This window comes from Anolis sagrei, chromosome 4 (genome assembly GCF_037176765.1).
Source record: "Anolis sagrei isolate rAnoSag1 chromosome 4, rAnoSag1.mat, whole genome shotgun sequence".
NCBI lineage: Eukaryota > Metazoa > Chordata > Lepidosauria > Squamata > Dactyloidae > Anolis > Anolis sagrei.
In genome coordinates, this window is record NC_090024.1 from 182,074,548 (window position 1) to 182,090,093 (window position 15,546).

The following is a 15,546-nucleotide window of genomic DNA, read 5'->3' on the forward strand; positions in this document are numbered from 1 at the left end:
CCCACATGAAACAGAAGGAAAACAGATATGCAGAAGTAGCAGATGTTCTTCTCACCAGGAATGGGAATTATAATTTCATACCTATGAGCCTCACATGCAAGATACCTCTTCTTTCTTTTTGATTGTATTAAAGAGCCCAAATAAATTATAAAGCACATAAACAAAAAGCTGCAGTACATGTTTTTTAAAGTTGTGTGTTTATGTGTGAGGAATATCCCAGGTGAGCTGTTCTGAGAGCAGGAAGGAAGAAACATAACAGAACATAACAGAACTGCACATGCTATATCAGGAACAGAACCAAAATAGAGCCCTTGTTACCTTCAGCCATGAGAAAGGAACCTACCATCTTCATCAGTGCGAACCCAGACGGGGATGCTCTCTGGCCCAGGACCCACATCTGTGTGAGCCCTCACCCACACTTTATACTCGGTATATTTCTCCAGGTCGCTGATTTCCCAGCTGGAATGCTCATGTCCAATGCCCTCAACCACATGCTTGGTGTTGTCCTCTCCTTCCACAGCCTGGTATGCGATGGAATACTGTGTGATGACTCCATTGCGGCTCTGAGCCGGCGGCGGTACCCAACTTACCCGGATGGCAGTGGAGCTGGTGCTTACACATACGACCTCTTGGGGTGGGGCAGAAGGGGCTAGGGATAAATAAATGAAGGAAGCGGGGAGATGAGGGGAAATGGTTGGATGAAAAGCACAATCTACATAGAGATCTTATCCAGCCAACAGAACCACACTTGGCACCGACCTAATCTATTTATCTTCCATTTGGGAAGATATGGAATTAAGCTTCTGAGAAGGATTTAATTTACTCAAAGGATCTACAACGATAGTAGCATTTAGCTTAGCATAGAGTGTCCCCAAGAGAAGAGAGAACTGGAAAGCACAAGATCAAAAGAGATGGGTTAGCAATAGGATAAGTAAAGAAAATAGTGTCGAAAAGGGACAAGAGAGATGAAAATGACAGAAACAAAGACATTACTACACATACTGTTCTTTGCTTCTTGAATAATTCAGTGATGCCCTATTGGAGGAAGGCTTCAGAGAACAGTAGGGGCACAAACAACTAGTAAGCATTTTGGAGAATATATCTGTTGCACCTGATAGCCAGCTCAGCACCTGTGACACCACTGAGTACTGCATAAAAGAAACAGAGACTCCTAAGGCAACAAAGAGAATTTATACAGAGGTAGAACAAGATTTATCAGGATGCTGATGCCATCAAAAGATGATGAGAACTCATAAAGATAGTCCTCTAGCCCACCAACATGGTTGGGGATGTGGGGAGGCAAGTCTGAGATTTTATTCTAGAAGAAGAAAGGGATCTCTTGCTATAAGGAGTAATTGACACACAGGCAGTAAATGGCAAAATACACAGCACTTTTAGGAATCTCACAAAAGAATTGTGGAAGATCTGAAAGGACATTTATCAAAATGAGGGGCCTGGCCAACTCACTTAAGTGATGGAGGTATTTCTTTTTTTATTATTAGGAAGGGAAAGCCAGACATAACCTTCATATAGAAAATACAAACTGGAAGGCAGGATAAGGTTGTGGATTCATAGTTAACTGGGGTTTTCTTCAACAGTGCTCATTTAAGACACATGGGACTGCATTCTTTTAACCTTATTTACCTTTGCAGCAGAAGAAAACACTAAGAAGGAAAATATGTGCATGTAAAAAAGAATGTTTATGTGCATTTTTGTCTACAAATGTCTGTTAGTCTAAGACTGCTATGATAAATTTATCGGGTACTTTGAGCAGGCAGTGGTTCATACCTGTTCAGAAAGTAACACAATTTTGCAGTCTAGTGGGATGTCCAGTGCCTAGTCAGTTTCAGTGGTTGTGACCTGGTGATGTGGACCTGGTGATGTGAAGAGCCCACATCGGCCCTTAAGATCCAGAAAATATGGACTGACTGGATGAGTTCAAAGGGTGGTAACTGCCTCACTACATCAGGAAGAGGTGCCTCCTGCCTTTAAGGAGACTGTAGCACCCAGAGATATATGATAACTAGTGCCCTATCAGACATTTTTGGAGGAAACAGATTAGACCAATGTCAATCTCATTTCAGGCAGGAGCATAATATTAAGACAGTTTTGTGTTTTTTGTGTATTTTTGTAGAATTTTTTTAGGGGTTATTTGGGATTTTAGTATACTTTTTGTTTCTTCTTTTTTCTCTTTTTTTCTTCATTTCCTCACTTTCCTATACTTTATTGTTCTCACTCTTTCGTTGTAATCTATATAAAAATTAATAAAATTCTAATTAAAAAAAGACAGTCTTGTTTGCTCTAACAATTTATTGTGGGGGAAAGGCAGAGGTAATGCTACCCTAGCCATCCTCCTGGATCTCTTAGGAGATACAGATTATTGGACTAGCTGCAGCAGATGTGTGTAGGAAGCATTGTTTTATACTGTTTTACAATGCTAAACTTCTGTCTGCATGGTCAGTCTCAGAGAGTGGCACTGAGGGTTTCCTTTTCAGCTTTATAGCCCTTGTGTTGTGGGGATGCCACAGGATCCAATCTTGTCTCACATGCTGTTCAACACCTATATGATACCGCTGGGAAAGACAATTAAGAGTTGGGGGGGGGGGGTGTGTGCTATCAGTATGTTGATGACCCTCAGTTCTACTCCTTGTCATTAGAGTCGGCTGTGGAGGTGTTGCAACAGTGCTTGAATTAGTACGGGCTGGATCAGGGTGAATAAACTGAAGCAGAATCTCAATAAGACAGAGATTCTGTGGGTTGGTAGTTCTCAAATCCAGGAATTGGGTGGGTTGCCTGTTTTGAATGGCACTGCACTCCCCTGAAGGAATAGATGTGCAGTCTGGGAAGACTCCTAAATCAATCTTTGCCACCCAAATAGACTGGGTGCCTTAGAGTGCTTGAGGCCAGCTTCAATTAGTCTTCCAGTTACAGTGGGCAGGGATAATTTAGTACCAGTAGTCAATACATTGATAATCCCCCAATTAGACTACTGTCATGCACTCACGCAATGTGAGATTGCCCTTATAGATGATTTGGAAACTGTAGCTAATGCAAAACTGTAGCTAGACTGCTCATTGGAATAAGGAAAGGTGAGAAAAAATATAGTCACTACCAAAAAATAACCAAAGAGAAAAAGACAAGACATAGAATAGAAGATGCAAGTCAATGGCTTTCTATCTATTATTTAGAACTATGTATCTGCAATAATCTTCCACCCTACACTACAGATGCTCACTCCTGGAATGTCTGAATTGGTCCAATTAATAATGGCCATAAAGAATTCCTGCATCAAGTTATTTCAGAATAACAAACCAAAAGGATAAACTATAAACTGAAGAAGTGACACTCATTTGGTACAGGCAAGATCTATCGGAATTGTTTTAAAACATTTAACACAGAGACCTCACTACCTCTGAGGATGCTTGCCATAGATGCAGGCGAAATGTCAGGAGAAAAATTGCCTCCAGAACATGGCCATATAGCCCGGAAAAACCTACAACAACCCATTCAGTAGATAGTCTTTATTTAATTTTTAAGGCCCAACATGTTTTGGCCTATATATAACCCACATATTTTGGAGTTATGAAAGAGGGACAATGGGGAGTAAAAGAAACCTCTGTGACTAGTGACTGCTAGGAGTAGAGGCAATGTCATCTAAGTAATCCATCAGTAGTACCTTACTGCTCTTGAGCTATCTTTCATGTATCGAGCCACCACAAATGAAAACCTTTTGGAACACACACAAACTGGCTCTAGCAACCAGTCATGAGTAAATATATAGAAGCTACTAACAACAAATATATTACAGCTCACAGTAGCCTGGGTTGCTTAGACTGCTGGATGTTCTTAATAGGAAACTTTTGTTCAAAGATTTAAGGATCTATGTGGGTATGGCTGCTGGGTAAACAATATGTAAGAGTGGAAACAGTATGAGGTGCTGTCATTAGATTATCATGTCCACTTTACTAGAGGAACTTTAATTGCAGACATCTGCAATGCTGTCTAGAACACACTTTAGTTTGTGTAAATAAAAAACCAGAGAGAGTCCTTTATAGCCACACAGTCAGCTCTAGAGAGACACAGCAAAACAACACATTACTTATTCAGAATTCCGAAACATAAAATACCTCGAAACCTGAATTCTCTATATGGGTGGCTGAGATAATGAAATCTTTGTTTCTGATGGCTCAATGTACACTAACTTTGTTTCATTCACAAAAATTATTTAAAATATTGTATAACATTATGCTCAGGCCACATTTATACATGTATATAAAATACACTGTAAATGATTTTTTTTTATTTGGGCCCTATTTTCAAGATATCTCATTATGTATGTATATGCAAATATATTATTTCAAAATCGCAAGATATCTGATATCCAAACCATTTCTGGTCCCAAGCATTTCAAATAAGGGGTACTCAACCTGTACTATCTGAAGGTTTTGATGTGCATCTTTACATTGTAAAATGGTACGTGCATAGATCTTGTTCTCTTTGCTCAGATAATTTTATATGGTGCTGTTGTATGGTGGATTTCACTTGTGAGAGTTTCTATTTGTAGTGATATCCTCCATTTCTTTTGTTAGTTTTAATAATAGATTTAATAATGAGGAAGACTAGTAAACAACATTGCTAAGGAAGAGAAGAGAGTTAGACAGTAAAGAAAGGAGTGGAAGAGGAAGCCAGAGGTAAAAGAGGTCACTGTAGACCAATGGTTCTCAACCTGTGGGTCCCCAGATGTTTTGGCCTTCAACTCCCAGAAATCGGGCTCAACCTGTGGGTCCTCAGGTGTTTTGGCCTTCAACTCCCAGAAATCCTAATAGCTGTTAAACTGGCTCTGGATTCTGGAAGTCGTAACACCTGGGGATCCACGGGTTGAGAACCACTTCTCTAAACTATGAAAGAAATAACGCCATAAATCAATAATGAATTTGAATGATTGTTTAATAAGAAGGGAATTTAAAGTAATCCTTTCTTTCAATTACCCTTAAACATAAATTTTGTAAACAAGGTCCCAAACCTCCTATGAGGTGGAAGGAGAGTTATTAGAAAATATAATTGATAGAGCAACAAGTGAGAGGTGGGCCTTTTTCGTGCTTACTGATGGCTAGGTAAGAGTCACACTTGCACAATTCCAACATACTAGCTTCTGTTTCACATCAGAAGGGTTCAAAATAAAATCTAGCAAAACAGGCACAATACACAAGGAAAGTACATGAGTCAGGAGTAAACACCAACATGCATGTGCACACACACAATCTACATATTTTGAATATGAACACCATGGCATAAATATTCTGAACATATTTGCTATGTTCAGGTAATGCCTCACATGGATGTGAAAGGGCCTGTAGTTCATGCCCACATGAAAGGCTGACTGCATGATGAGCACCTGGGTTCCCATAACCCAATTCTGACATTTCTATATTTAGGAAAGCAGATAATCTCTAAACAAAATAGTAGGAATGGCAGCACTATAGAATATTTGACCCATTAGTTAGAATATTTAGTAGTAAGATCAAGAGATCCCACACAGGTTTTTGCAAACATTTCTAGAGACAGTCTTCTTAAACAGAAAAATCCCAGCTTTAGTCTTTCATCTGAGTTTGAAATCTCACTTCTCTAAAATGGTGCCTTAACTGGAGATACTGAATTCTTTCTTCTTTAGCTATTCTTGTCTTGAAACTCTTTTTAAAAAATTGTACCTTAGCTGGAGGTGCTGAATCCTTGCTTTCTAAGCTCTTCTGGTTTTGAAACACCTTCCACCCTTTACTTTTATCTTGCCAGTCTATCACAATGTGTTTACACAGAATATTTTGACCTTGGACTCCATGGGATGGGTGAAGCAGCGAGCAGGAGAATGGTAAAGCATTCTCGTCCCCTAGTTTTTTCCCATGGCAAAGCATACCTCCTTGAGGGTGATATATCATATAGGAAGGGCCATTTAATTAACGTTTCTCATGGCTGCAATGTAATACGTAGCATAGCCCAAGTACTTGCAATAACCTTCTCTATTACTGCATACCATACACAATATGGAAGGACAGGGCTAAACCTTGGAAGTAGATTCTGCTGTTATTTTCTATCAGTGACGAGAGATATGATACCATACCCTGTATAAAACTGAACTAAGCAAGCACAGATCTAAGGTGTGGTTTGAATGCAGGGCAGTTGTCGGATGGCACTGAGTTGACATGCATGCACTGGGAAAGTGTTCTGTGGACCTAATTTGCAATATGCAGGCAGGAATGCTATTGCAGATAAGCTTACATCTGAGTAGTCATGCTGAGCACTCAGCTTTGTGGGGGAAATGTCCGAATTGGTAACAATTGCATATGGTTGTATTCACTTCGCATTGGTACCATCCATGACCTCAACCCTACTTACTGCTGGAATATAGTCTCCAAGATACTGTTCAAATTAGATTTTTACATCCACCCATGGTTAGGATTCTAGACAGGATAAAGCCATGCCATATCTCTCTGACATGAAGCACTACATAGAAAAATTGGATTAGGGTAGTTCTCAGAGAATGCTCTGCTTGTGCCCTGAGATGTCAAGTGAGCATGCCACTATGATGACTTGACAGTGTACTAAATCAGCATATGGACATGTGATAACCTCAGGTGTTTCACTCCCTCTGAACCTATCTGGGGAGGCAAGAAAAGCAAACAAGAATAGGAAGAAAAGCTGTTAAAGAATTCATATTGAGGGATATAATCCCTTTGGCATTCCAAAATTTCTTAGGATTCTCACTGTGAACTAGGTTTGCAAAAACAGAATAGTTCTGAGACTTGCCTTCTGACTCAACGTTTGTGTCAGAGAAATATCTGCTATGAAGGCTTCTTCTTACGGGGCAGATGTCAAAGCAAGGGAAAACAGATTGTTTGACTCCATACATATTTCCATTTCCTGAGATGTGAAGTCTTTCCTTTAATAAAAAGGTGTTAATACCTTTCCAATCTAAAGTGCTACAATCTGATACTAGGGTGTAATTGTTTCAATTCCCAAAGATAACTGTGTGTACATGTGTGTAGAAGGCCGCTTTGCCTCTGCCTCTAAGCTTGACCTTTAGTGGTCCTGGAGCAGTGATGTCAGTTGCTTTGAGTTTGCTGAGGGAGAGAGGAAATTTGTCTACAATGTGATGGGAATTACTGGAAGGACTTTGGGAGGCTGCACAAATGGTGGGGGCACAGGGGTGTCCATAGGTTGTATGCTCCAGTGGTAATTGTAGACTTGATTCAGGAATGGTGAAAGCAACCTAAGTTAAGATTAACTAACTTTATTCCTGGGCATTTTTCCACTTGTACAAGTCCCTAATATGACCAAGTTACATACTGCTATCATGCCAAGCCAGAGCCTGGAGATCTCTGCTTTGCCATAGATATTTATGCTATTATGTTAGCCTTATGTTTTAGGGAAGTACCCACTTGCTACCTATCAAGGCACACAGAATCAAGCAGTGGCAAACAGAGCAATTAGCAGCCTCCACATCCAACAAAGAGTCCAATGTCAAATATTTATAATGCCTCTATCTGAGCATTGTTTCATATCTTTCGTCCTATCCATCCTGCTGGCACTAAGATCACATTAGCTGAAGTGCAAGTTAAACAGGGCTGTTGGAGTACTTGTGATTGATATGCTAATGAAAGGAAGAAAGGTCATTCCAATCATGAGTGGAGCAGTTCTCCCTCCCTGTTTCAGCCCTGCTACCCTCTGGCTCCACACAGAGAGGAAATGCTGTTGCCTCCATAGCTGCTTGCCCCACACAGTCAATGAGATCCTTGACAGATGGCACAAACAGGAATGTCTCTCTTCCTCCCTTGAATGCTTTTTGCATAAAATCAACCCCCCAAAATCGTTAGTGAAAACAAGCTTATCTCGGAGCTCTTTGATAGCTTTAATCTGCTTATGTGCAGCAGTTTGTGCTGCCAATAAGGATGCACTGGTCTTTACCTCCACATAGGCTGTGAAGAAAATGAAAGCAATCTAGTTTGGGTCACTTCTTTATCTGGCCTTCTGACTAACCCCACTGTAAACTGTTTGCTTTGAGCCTTCAAAACCTAGAGGCAAAAGCCACACAAGCAGTCTCCTTACATTTTCCACACCACCAAAGTCAAGCAACCACATGATCCACACGACATCCATTTCTCAGCATAAATTCCCCAAAGAATTTTCATCTACATCATTCCCTCCATTCCCAAATCTTTTTAGGTTTGCAGTACCTGCAATATAGTGATAGTAATGGAGTGAGTGCAGTTCCTTTTATACTGAGATGGTCGGATATGCTTGGGAAGAGGTGAACAACCATGTCCAACTAGGAAATGAGCACATGCAGAGCAAGGGTGTGCATGCACAATGTGCCAACATCAGACAGCCTAAACCTGCTCACAAATGAACAGCAAGGGAAAAGGGTGTGCTGATAAATTCAGAGAGGCAGGGAAGATATCCAACCTACTCCTTTCCCCAGCATATTTGTGACTGCACCTGTTGAAATGGTGAAATATGGCCTAAAACATACAAACGTGAGACTTACCCTGGTCCAGCAGCTCCTGCTATAGAGCTATAGTTGTCCTTTCATTCCGCGAGCCTCTAGCTATTGTTCACATCTCCCAATCCTCCCTCTCATTCTGAAGTGAGCGCCCTGTGGCACCTTTGTTTACATGCAATCAGAGACACTTACTGGACTGTGCTGTCCTTGCTTCCAAAACTGGGGTATAGACTCCCAGGCCAAGCTCAGAACGGGCTCCCAGTTGGAACTTGTAGAGTGTGTCTGGCTTGAGTCCTTCAACTGCATATGATGAAGTCTGGTCAAACTCCACTTTGTGCTAGAAAAGGCAAGAGGCATGTTTTGGTGTTATTTCATCCCATTCCCATTACAAACCTGAACCTGTGTTGTAGTCATGAGATCAAACAATCCTAAGCATGTGTGTACTGAACAAACTTGCTGGGCACTGCATTTCTATGGAAAAATTTCCACTGTTACACTCAAACATTTCTATCCAATGCAAGAGTGTGTTCAATAGGCTAACAAGGAAATTGTCAAGAAAGTTCTTCCCAACCGCCCTGAGTCCCTACAAAGAGACAGGGTGGAATATAATTAAATAAAATATATTATTATTATTATTATTATTATTATTATTATTATTATTATTATTACGTTCTTTTCCCTCAAGCCAAAATACTGTTCCTCCCACTACAACATGCTGTAATCTGCAATTCGGTATAGTTCTCTGTGTAGACATAATACAAAACGGATAAAGTTTAAAAACACAGACTTAAACCTATGATTGTAATAGCAGTCAGTGGGATTTGCCTTGTATTAAGTTACTACATCAGGCCTGTTCTGGGATCTAATATAGATTCCTCAGGCAAGTGGTCCTGGACAGAATGGTGTAAGTTTCAATTTTCAACCAATTTCAACAAACACTTAGAAATAAGCAATACTGACTACAGAATCCACTTCTATTCAGTGGCTACTTCTGGAAGCGAAAAAATTAATGCAGAGCAACAATCTCTGCTCCAAAGTGAGAGGCTATGAATTGGTTCTTTCAATTATTATTTTTTTTTAAAAAAAACAACAACACTAGATTGATGTGGTGCATTAAAATAAATTATATTGAGACAGCATTGAAATTAGTCTGGTCTTCCTTATATAAAGGCTTAAGGACCAGTAATCTGATTTATAACTTCTGATGTCTGAAATATTCATGCAGAAATGTGGTTTTGCTATTTGACATGGTTTGGGATTCATTTGGCCTCTGCCTTCTCACATTGCAAGACTATACTGGTGTTAAGTTGTATTGAGTTCCAAATCAGATCCATATACAGCACAAGGTGATGTCAAAAGATGTGTCCCATACCCAGAAGCAACTCTGGCACAAGTCTTTAATTAATTATGTATGAAGATGTCTCTCACCTGCACCCCATCAGCTGCTTCCCAGTATACCAGCTCATACTTGCTGATGCGTTCCTGAGAGGCTGGCAGCCAAGTCAGCATAATTCGTGTGTCAGACTCTGCCTCAGCTTGGAAGTCAGCTGGTTGGGCTGGAACTGGAGATTGATAAAGCAAGAGTCAAGAGTCTCTGAAAGATTTGGGAAATTCTATTTCTCCTCAGCTCCAAGTTCAAGAAAAGTCATATATGTTCATTTTAGGCTAAATATTTATGCTTATATCTCTTGCAAGCTTTGCAGACACCCCTTTCTTATAAATAGCATGCTTACACATTCAAAATGCTAATGGCAGAATTAGTAAACTATAAGCTATAAAAAGCTCCCCATCAATCTCCCCATTGGGTAGTCAGTCTGTCTCTGAGTAACACTACATTCACGAATTTGAACTCATATCATTAGCTCCTGGAGCTATTCGAGTAGAGGGCTCAAAGGGCATACTATTCATACCAACATGAATGTATATACTCACCACCTTGCTGAGTTTTGACTTGGATGATTTCCGATGGAGGCCCATCACCAACGGAGGTGAAAGCCAAGACACGGATACTATACGTAGTCCCAGTTATCAAGCTGCCCACAGTGGTGAGATGACTGTCATCGGTGTTATGCTTCTGCCACATACTGAGTGGTAGATGGGAGTCAATGGTGTAATACACTCGATAGCCGCGAATCAAGCCATTGGGTTCTTCGGGCTGTTCCCACTGCACCAGCATAGTGCTGGCACTCAGCATCCGTGCTTGCACTTTCAGGGGTGCACTTGATGGAGCCTGCTCTCCTGTTCTTGCCTCAACCAGTTCACTTGGAGGACTTCTGCCAATGTTGTTTACAGAAATAATACGAAACTCATATTCTGAGAAGGGACTTAGTCCACCAATGCTGTAGCGGGTGGTTGCCACACTATCCACTTCTTGGAAAGTTCCTTCCAAAGACTTGGGCTTATACTGAATAACATAGTAGGAGATAGGATCAGCATTTCCCGAGTCCCAAGTGAGAGTCACACTAGTGGCAGTAGTCTCAGTCACTAATGTGTCGATTGGTGGCTTTGGCAGGGCTAGAAATAAACAGGAAGCTGTTAGTTATTTGATTGATGTAAGTGCTACAATATGCAGAGCTATAAAGTAGGTTCAAACTCTTACTAACATTTTTATTTAAAAGCAGAAATCATTTCATAGTCAGCAACGTACATTTTTTATATTACACATTAACATATATTGCTTGAAGTGCTTCTTAATGGAAGAGTAAACATAGCAATCATGTTATTAGATGTGCTCAAAGCACTTGCTAGCAGCTGGTTAAATAAAGGTAATTTAAGCAAGGATCTGTCGTGTTCTCCAAGGGGAAAGGGGTTCTTTAGTTGGGACACATTTGAGGAAACCGTGTTCAGGATCAACATTAAGGACAATGGTAGCTCCATCTGTAATGCTGTTATAAAAGCAACAGGAGTTTGAGCTGCAGGAGCATCTGGCTTCTAAGATTTTAAAGGCAATGTCATCTTCAAGTATCGAGAGAAAGTCAGAACCACTCTAGCACAACTGCTATATAGCCGGAGAATAAGAGTTTTTCTTTTGTTAACTGCTATCAAGTCGACTCCAACTTATGGTGTCTTCATGAATGACAGACAGTCTAATCAGTCTATCATCAAGTCCCATAGATTCAGTGATGTTGTTTCTTTAACTGAGTGCATCCATCTGTAATGTGGTCTTCCGCTTCTCCTACTGTCTTCTATCTTGCCAAGAATTATTTTATTTTCTAGTGGATCATGATTTCTCATGATATGGCCAAAGTATGACAATTTCAATTTAATCGCCTTGACCACATTATCTTCTGCAGCATCACATTTCAAATGAGTTGATTTTCTTCCTATCAGTTTTCTTCACTGTCATACTTCACAATCACATACAGACATACACTAAGGTATTTCTGTGTGTTGGCTGTTTAACTGGGTCACAGCTAAGTGCCAGACAAACACTTAGGATTATGAAACGAAATTCTTTCTCCCAACAATTGACTGAGTCTCTCTAGCTTCCATACTGATTATCCCTTGGAGTTGAATTAGTGTAAATATTGAATCACATTAGGCATGTAGATGCTAGCCTAGCCAACAGAAATGAAAAAATGGCACCCATTCAGGGTCTACTAAGTGAGCCAACACCACCCATACAAAGCTGAAAACCAAATAACGGACGTGATTAATTACCATCTCTCTCCATGGAGATGCTAATGGGGAGATCACTGCCAGGTATGTCTCCATGAGACTTCCTTTATTACTTTGACATATGGGTATTCTATTTAGTACAGACTGAAGGTGTCTGTATTTTACAAGAAACATCATGAGAAGGATAGGAGACAAATGTTAGGGTACATAAGCAAAAAACAAATGTGGGCATGTTTTCTAGAAGTCTCATGACCAGTGTCCTGAAAATAAAAGACAAGTCTAGAGTAGTTTGGCTACTGTATTGTTTGGTGACTGTTAACAATAAAAAAGTGAATATAATCTAGGAAAGGGCAAGAACAGATTGATAGCTCTCTGTAGCTATGTCACAACCAAAGTTTGAGTCACAACCACATTTCAAGCAACCATGTGGCACTGAGGAAGGTTTAGGCACAGAGCACCTATAGAGCTTCTTACCTTTTACAGTGATCTGTGCCGTTGCATGAATTACGCCCAATGAAGACATTGCTTCGCAGGTATAGTTGGCCGATTGAGTGATATTGGTCAGCTCTAGAACATTCCTGCCCAATGGCATGTCATCTTCTTTTGTCAGCTCCACATCCCCAGCAATCCACTTCACATAAGGCATTGGGGACCCCACTGCTACACATGTGAGATTCATGCTCCCCCCAGGCATCACCTCATGGTTGCTTGGAGGGATTGAAAATCGAGGTGGCACTCGTCGCACTGAAACAAGGAACAGACAACTAGTAGGGTCACAGCCTAGGTTGTTGGTGTTCATTTGATTCACATATGGGGGAAGGGGAAGGGGAATAGGATCAACATTTGTCCTAAGAGGTAGCAAAGAAATCCAGAAAAACATAATCCTGTGAAAGCTGTTTACTGTTCTGCCAGGCTTGATACTCATGATTCTCCATTTTGAGCCACTGGCACTTTTATGAGGTGTCCAACAGTAGAGCTGGCAGCGTTTCCCCCCTTTCTTTCACCAAGCCTGATATCTGACCCTTAAAGATATCTCTCTTTCAATGACATCCTACTAATTAGAAAACAGGTTCACTTCTTGTGAACACAGTGCAGTGAATCTTTTCTAGATGGAGCCACCTGCTCAATTGCTTAGTTTTCACAGCAAAGCAATCAGCAAGCCAAACCTATTTTGTAGAGGCTTCCCTTTTTAAATTACTGCATGCGTTACCACTTGCCAAAACAGCTTTTCTATAGTGATGCAGCAGTAAACGTGGACACCCTCACAGCCTGATAATACCATTTTACTAGTTAGGACTTTGTCTTAACAGATAGGAGAGCAGATCCAAGCTGGCAGCAGACTGCCTGGCTGATGGGTCACCTCCCCATCATTGGGGACTGTACTCCAGGAGACAGATCACTCCTTATTTCACCATGCAGCGCCTCCTTGTATTGCATTCGGCTTGTTTGTAGGCAAACCTTCAGATCCACTAAAGCTCCCTGGTTGTTGCTGCTGCATGCACTTCAGTCAAGGCAATGACACTGAGAAATGAGGCTCCTTCTCTAAGGCTAGTGTTGTGGGCCAATTTAAGGTGGAATACAGAAACACAACAGAGGACTATAAATCTTTGACTCCTCTGAGCAAACTCATTTTAGGTTTTATTTAAACAGGGGTGAGGGAGACACTGCAATGTGTCCCTCTGGAGAAGCCTGTTTCTCTCCAATAGATACATCAGAGAGCATCTGTGGAAAGCCTCCTGCCCCTCTCTAATATCACACAGCTTCTCCACTTCACACAGTCAGAGTTGGATGACAAGTGAGAGCACAGAGGGTGGGGTCTACTGAGAGGCAGCGAGGCAGACAATTTTGTTAGAGAGATGGGAGATACTTGCTCAGGGGCCAGAGCCCACTGGGAGCACATCATGTTGGGCTTCCTCCTGTGCCATCTCCAGCATCACAAAAACTTGTTAGAAACAGGGCAGCTGCTGACAGACGTGCTGACAAGACTCAGCTCTGGCTGACAAGCTGACACTTCCCTTAATCAAATTTTGCATGAGCTCTCTTTGATGATTCATTCCCAAACCAGCAGACTCACAAAACAGACTGAACACAGAGGCCCCCGCAGTAACATGTACAACAGAGTGAGGGTTTGGGGACCATTTCTACAGTACTATCAACAGCGTGAGTCTACTACACACTGCTGCTGAGACAAAACGGGGCTCATTAACTGCTTATCAGCTTTTTTTGGGGGGGGGGGGAGATGACAATGTGCATGTTTTCAATTGCCTCCATCTATAGTCTTGCCATTTGTTTCTTTTAATCAATTATTTAATCAATAGATCAATAGTTACATGAATGGTTACCAGTGAGAGGCTTGATTTTTGGCTGGCAGAAAAGCCCTCCCCAAACAAGACAAATTAAAGCAAACCAGTGATCCAACACAGTTATGAGGATACCCAGGTACTAGATGGACATGACAATGGGTCAACATGATGAGGTGGTTGTCCAACTAAGCCTGGTTCTGACCGGCAAGAGACTCTTCTGCCAACATAATGAACATGGTACTAAGCCAGTACAGGAAGAGACTGTTCACATGTTGGATCTCAATCCAGAGAAACCAATCAACTTCCCACCCAGTAACAAAACTGGTCTCAAAAAAAGCGCAAGTTCAGGAATAATGCTACAGACCTGTGCGTGGAAAACATTCATTGACTTGACATGCACCAGACAGACAAGAGGCCAGGTATGGGAAAGAAGCAGCTATTAAAAAGAACTAAGCGGGGACAGGTGAAAATGCACAGATATACAGGCACTGGACAGAGGGATGAGACTGACAGGAATCCATGCAGAAGGACCCAAAGGAGTCTGTCGCATGCAAGAACTGTGTTTGTCATCCAGTCCAGTGAGAATCAGGCAAGTTAGTTCCTACAAACACCCATGTTTACCTAAGCCACACTTAAAGGCATGCAAGAACAGGGGTTAGAATTAGAATTAGCCCCCACCCAAACAACACTGCCTGATGTATCCCTCAGACATTAGTCCCCAGCTGTCTCCTCTGTGGGAGTAAAAGAACCTGTCAGGACCATGCTTGGAAAGAAAGAACACAGCTTGTGAATCTGCCGATAAGCTTTTTAGTTCATTCAGCAAAGTGCTATCGAGAAAACCTCTTGCCCTTTTTGAAAGCTGCTGTTTATTATTCTAGCGGCAGGGGAAGAGAAAAGGTTATTTTGACAATGTATCAGATATGGGTCCTTTCTAGCCCAGCCATGGGATGAATGGCAATGAAAATCTGTCTCCCTGCCCCAATTCCTGTACAAAACTAAGCACATTTAAAGACAGGCTGCAGGCGAGCCCTGTCTCCAAGGGTTGGTTGCCCAGAGATAGGATCTGGGGATGGAGGGGGAAAATAACATTCCATGAGACAATTCAGCCAAATGCCAATCTTACGACTAAGC

General features: G+C 41.3%; 1 protein-coding gene across 17 annotated transcripts in view; it reads right to left on the reverse strand.

Moving 5' to 3' along the window:
• PTPRF (protein tyrosine phosphatase receptor type F) overlaps window positions 1–15,546 on the reverse strand; it is a 606,212-nt gene that overhangs the window by 94,038 nt on the left and 496,628 nt on the right. For 12 of the 17 annotated variants that reach the window (XM_067467927.1, XM_060773314.2, XM_067467925.1 and 9 more), the window contains 5 exons: window positions 12,587–12,856; window positions 10,427–11,008; window positions 9,923–10,056; window positions 8,687–8,831; window positions 344–649 (listed from right to left, as the gene is read on the reverse strand). In XM_067467927.1, coding sequence (XP_067324028.1) covers window positions 344–649; window positions 8,687–8,831; window positions 9,923–10,056; window positions 10,427–11,008; window positions 12,587–12,856 — 1,437 coding nt within the window. The remainder of the gene's footprint in view (window positions 1–343; window positions 650–8,686; window positions 8,832–9,922; window positions 10,057–10,426; window positions 11,009–12,586; window positions 12,857–15,546) is intronic. The other 5 variants (XM_060773323.2, XM_067467929.1, XM_067467928.1 and 2 more) reach the window with 1 other exon arrangement.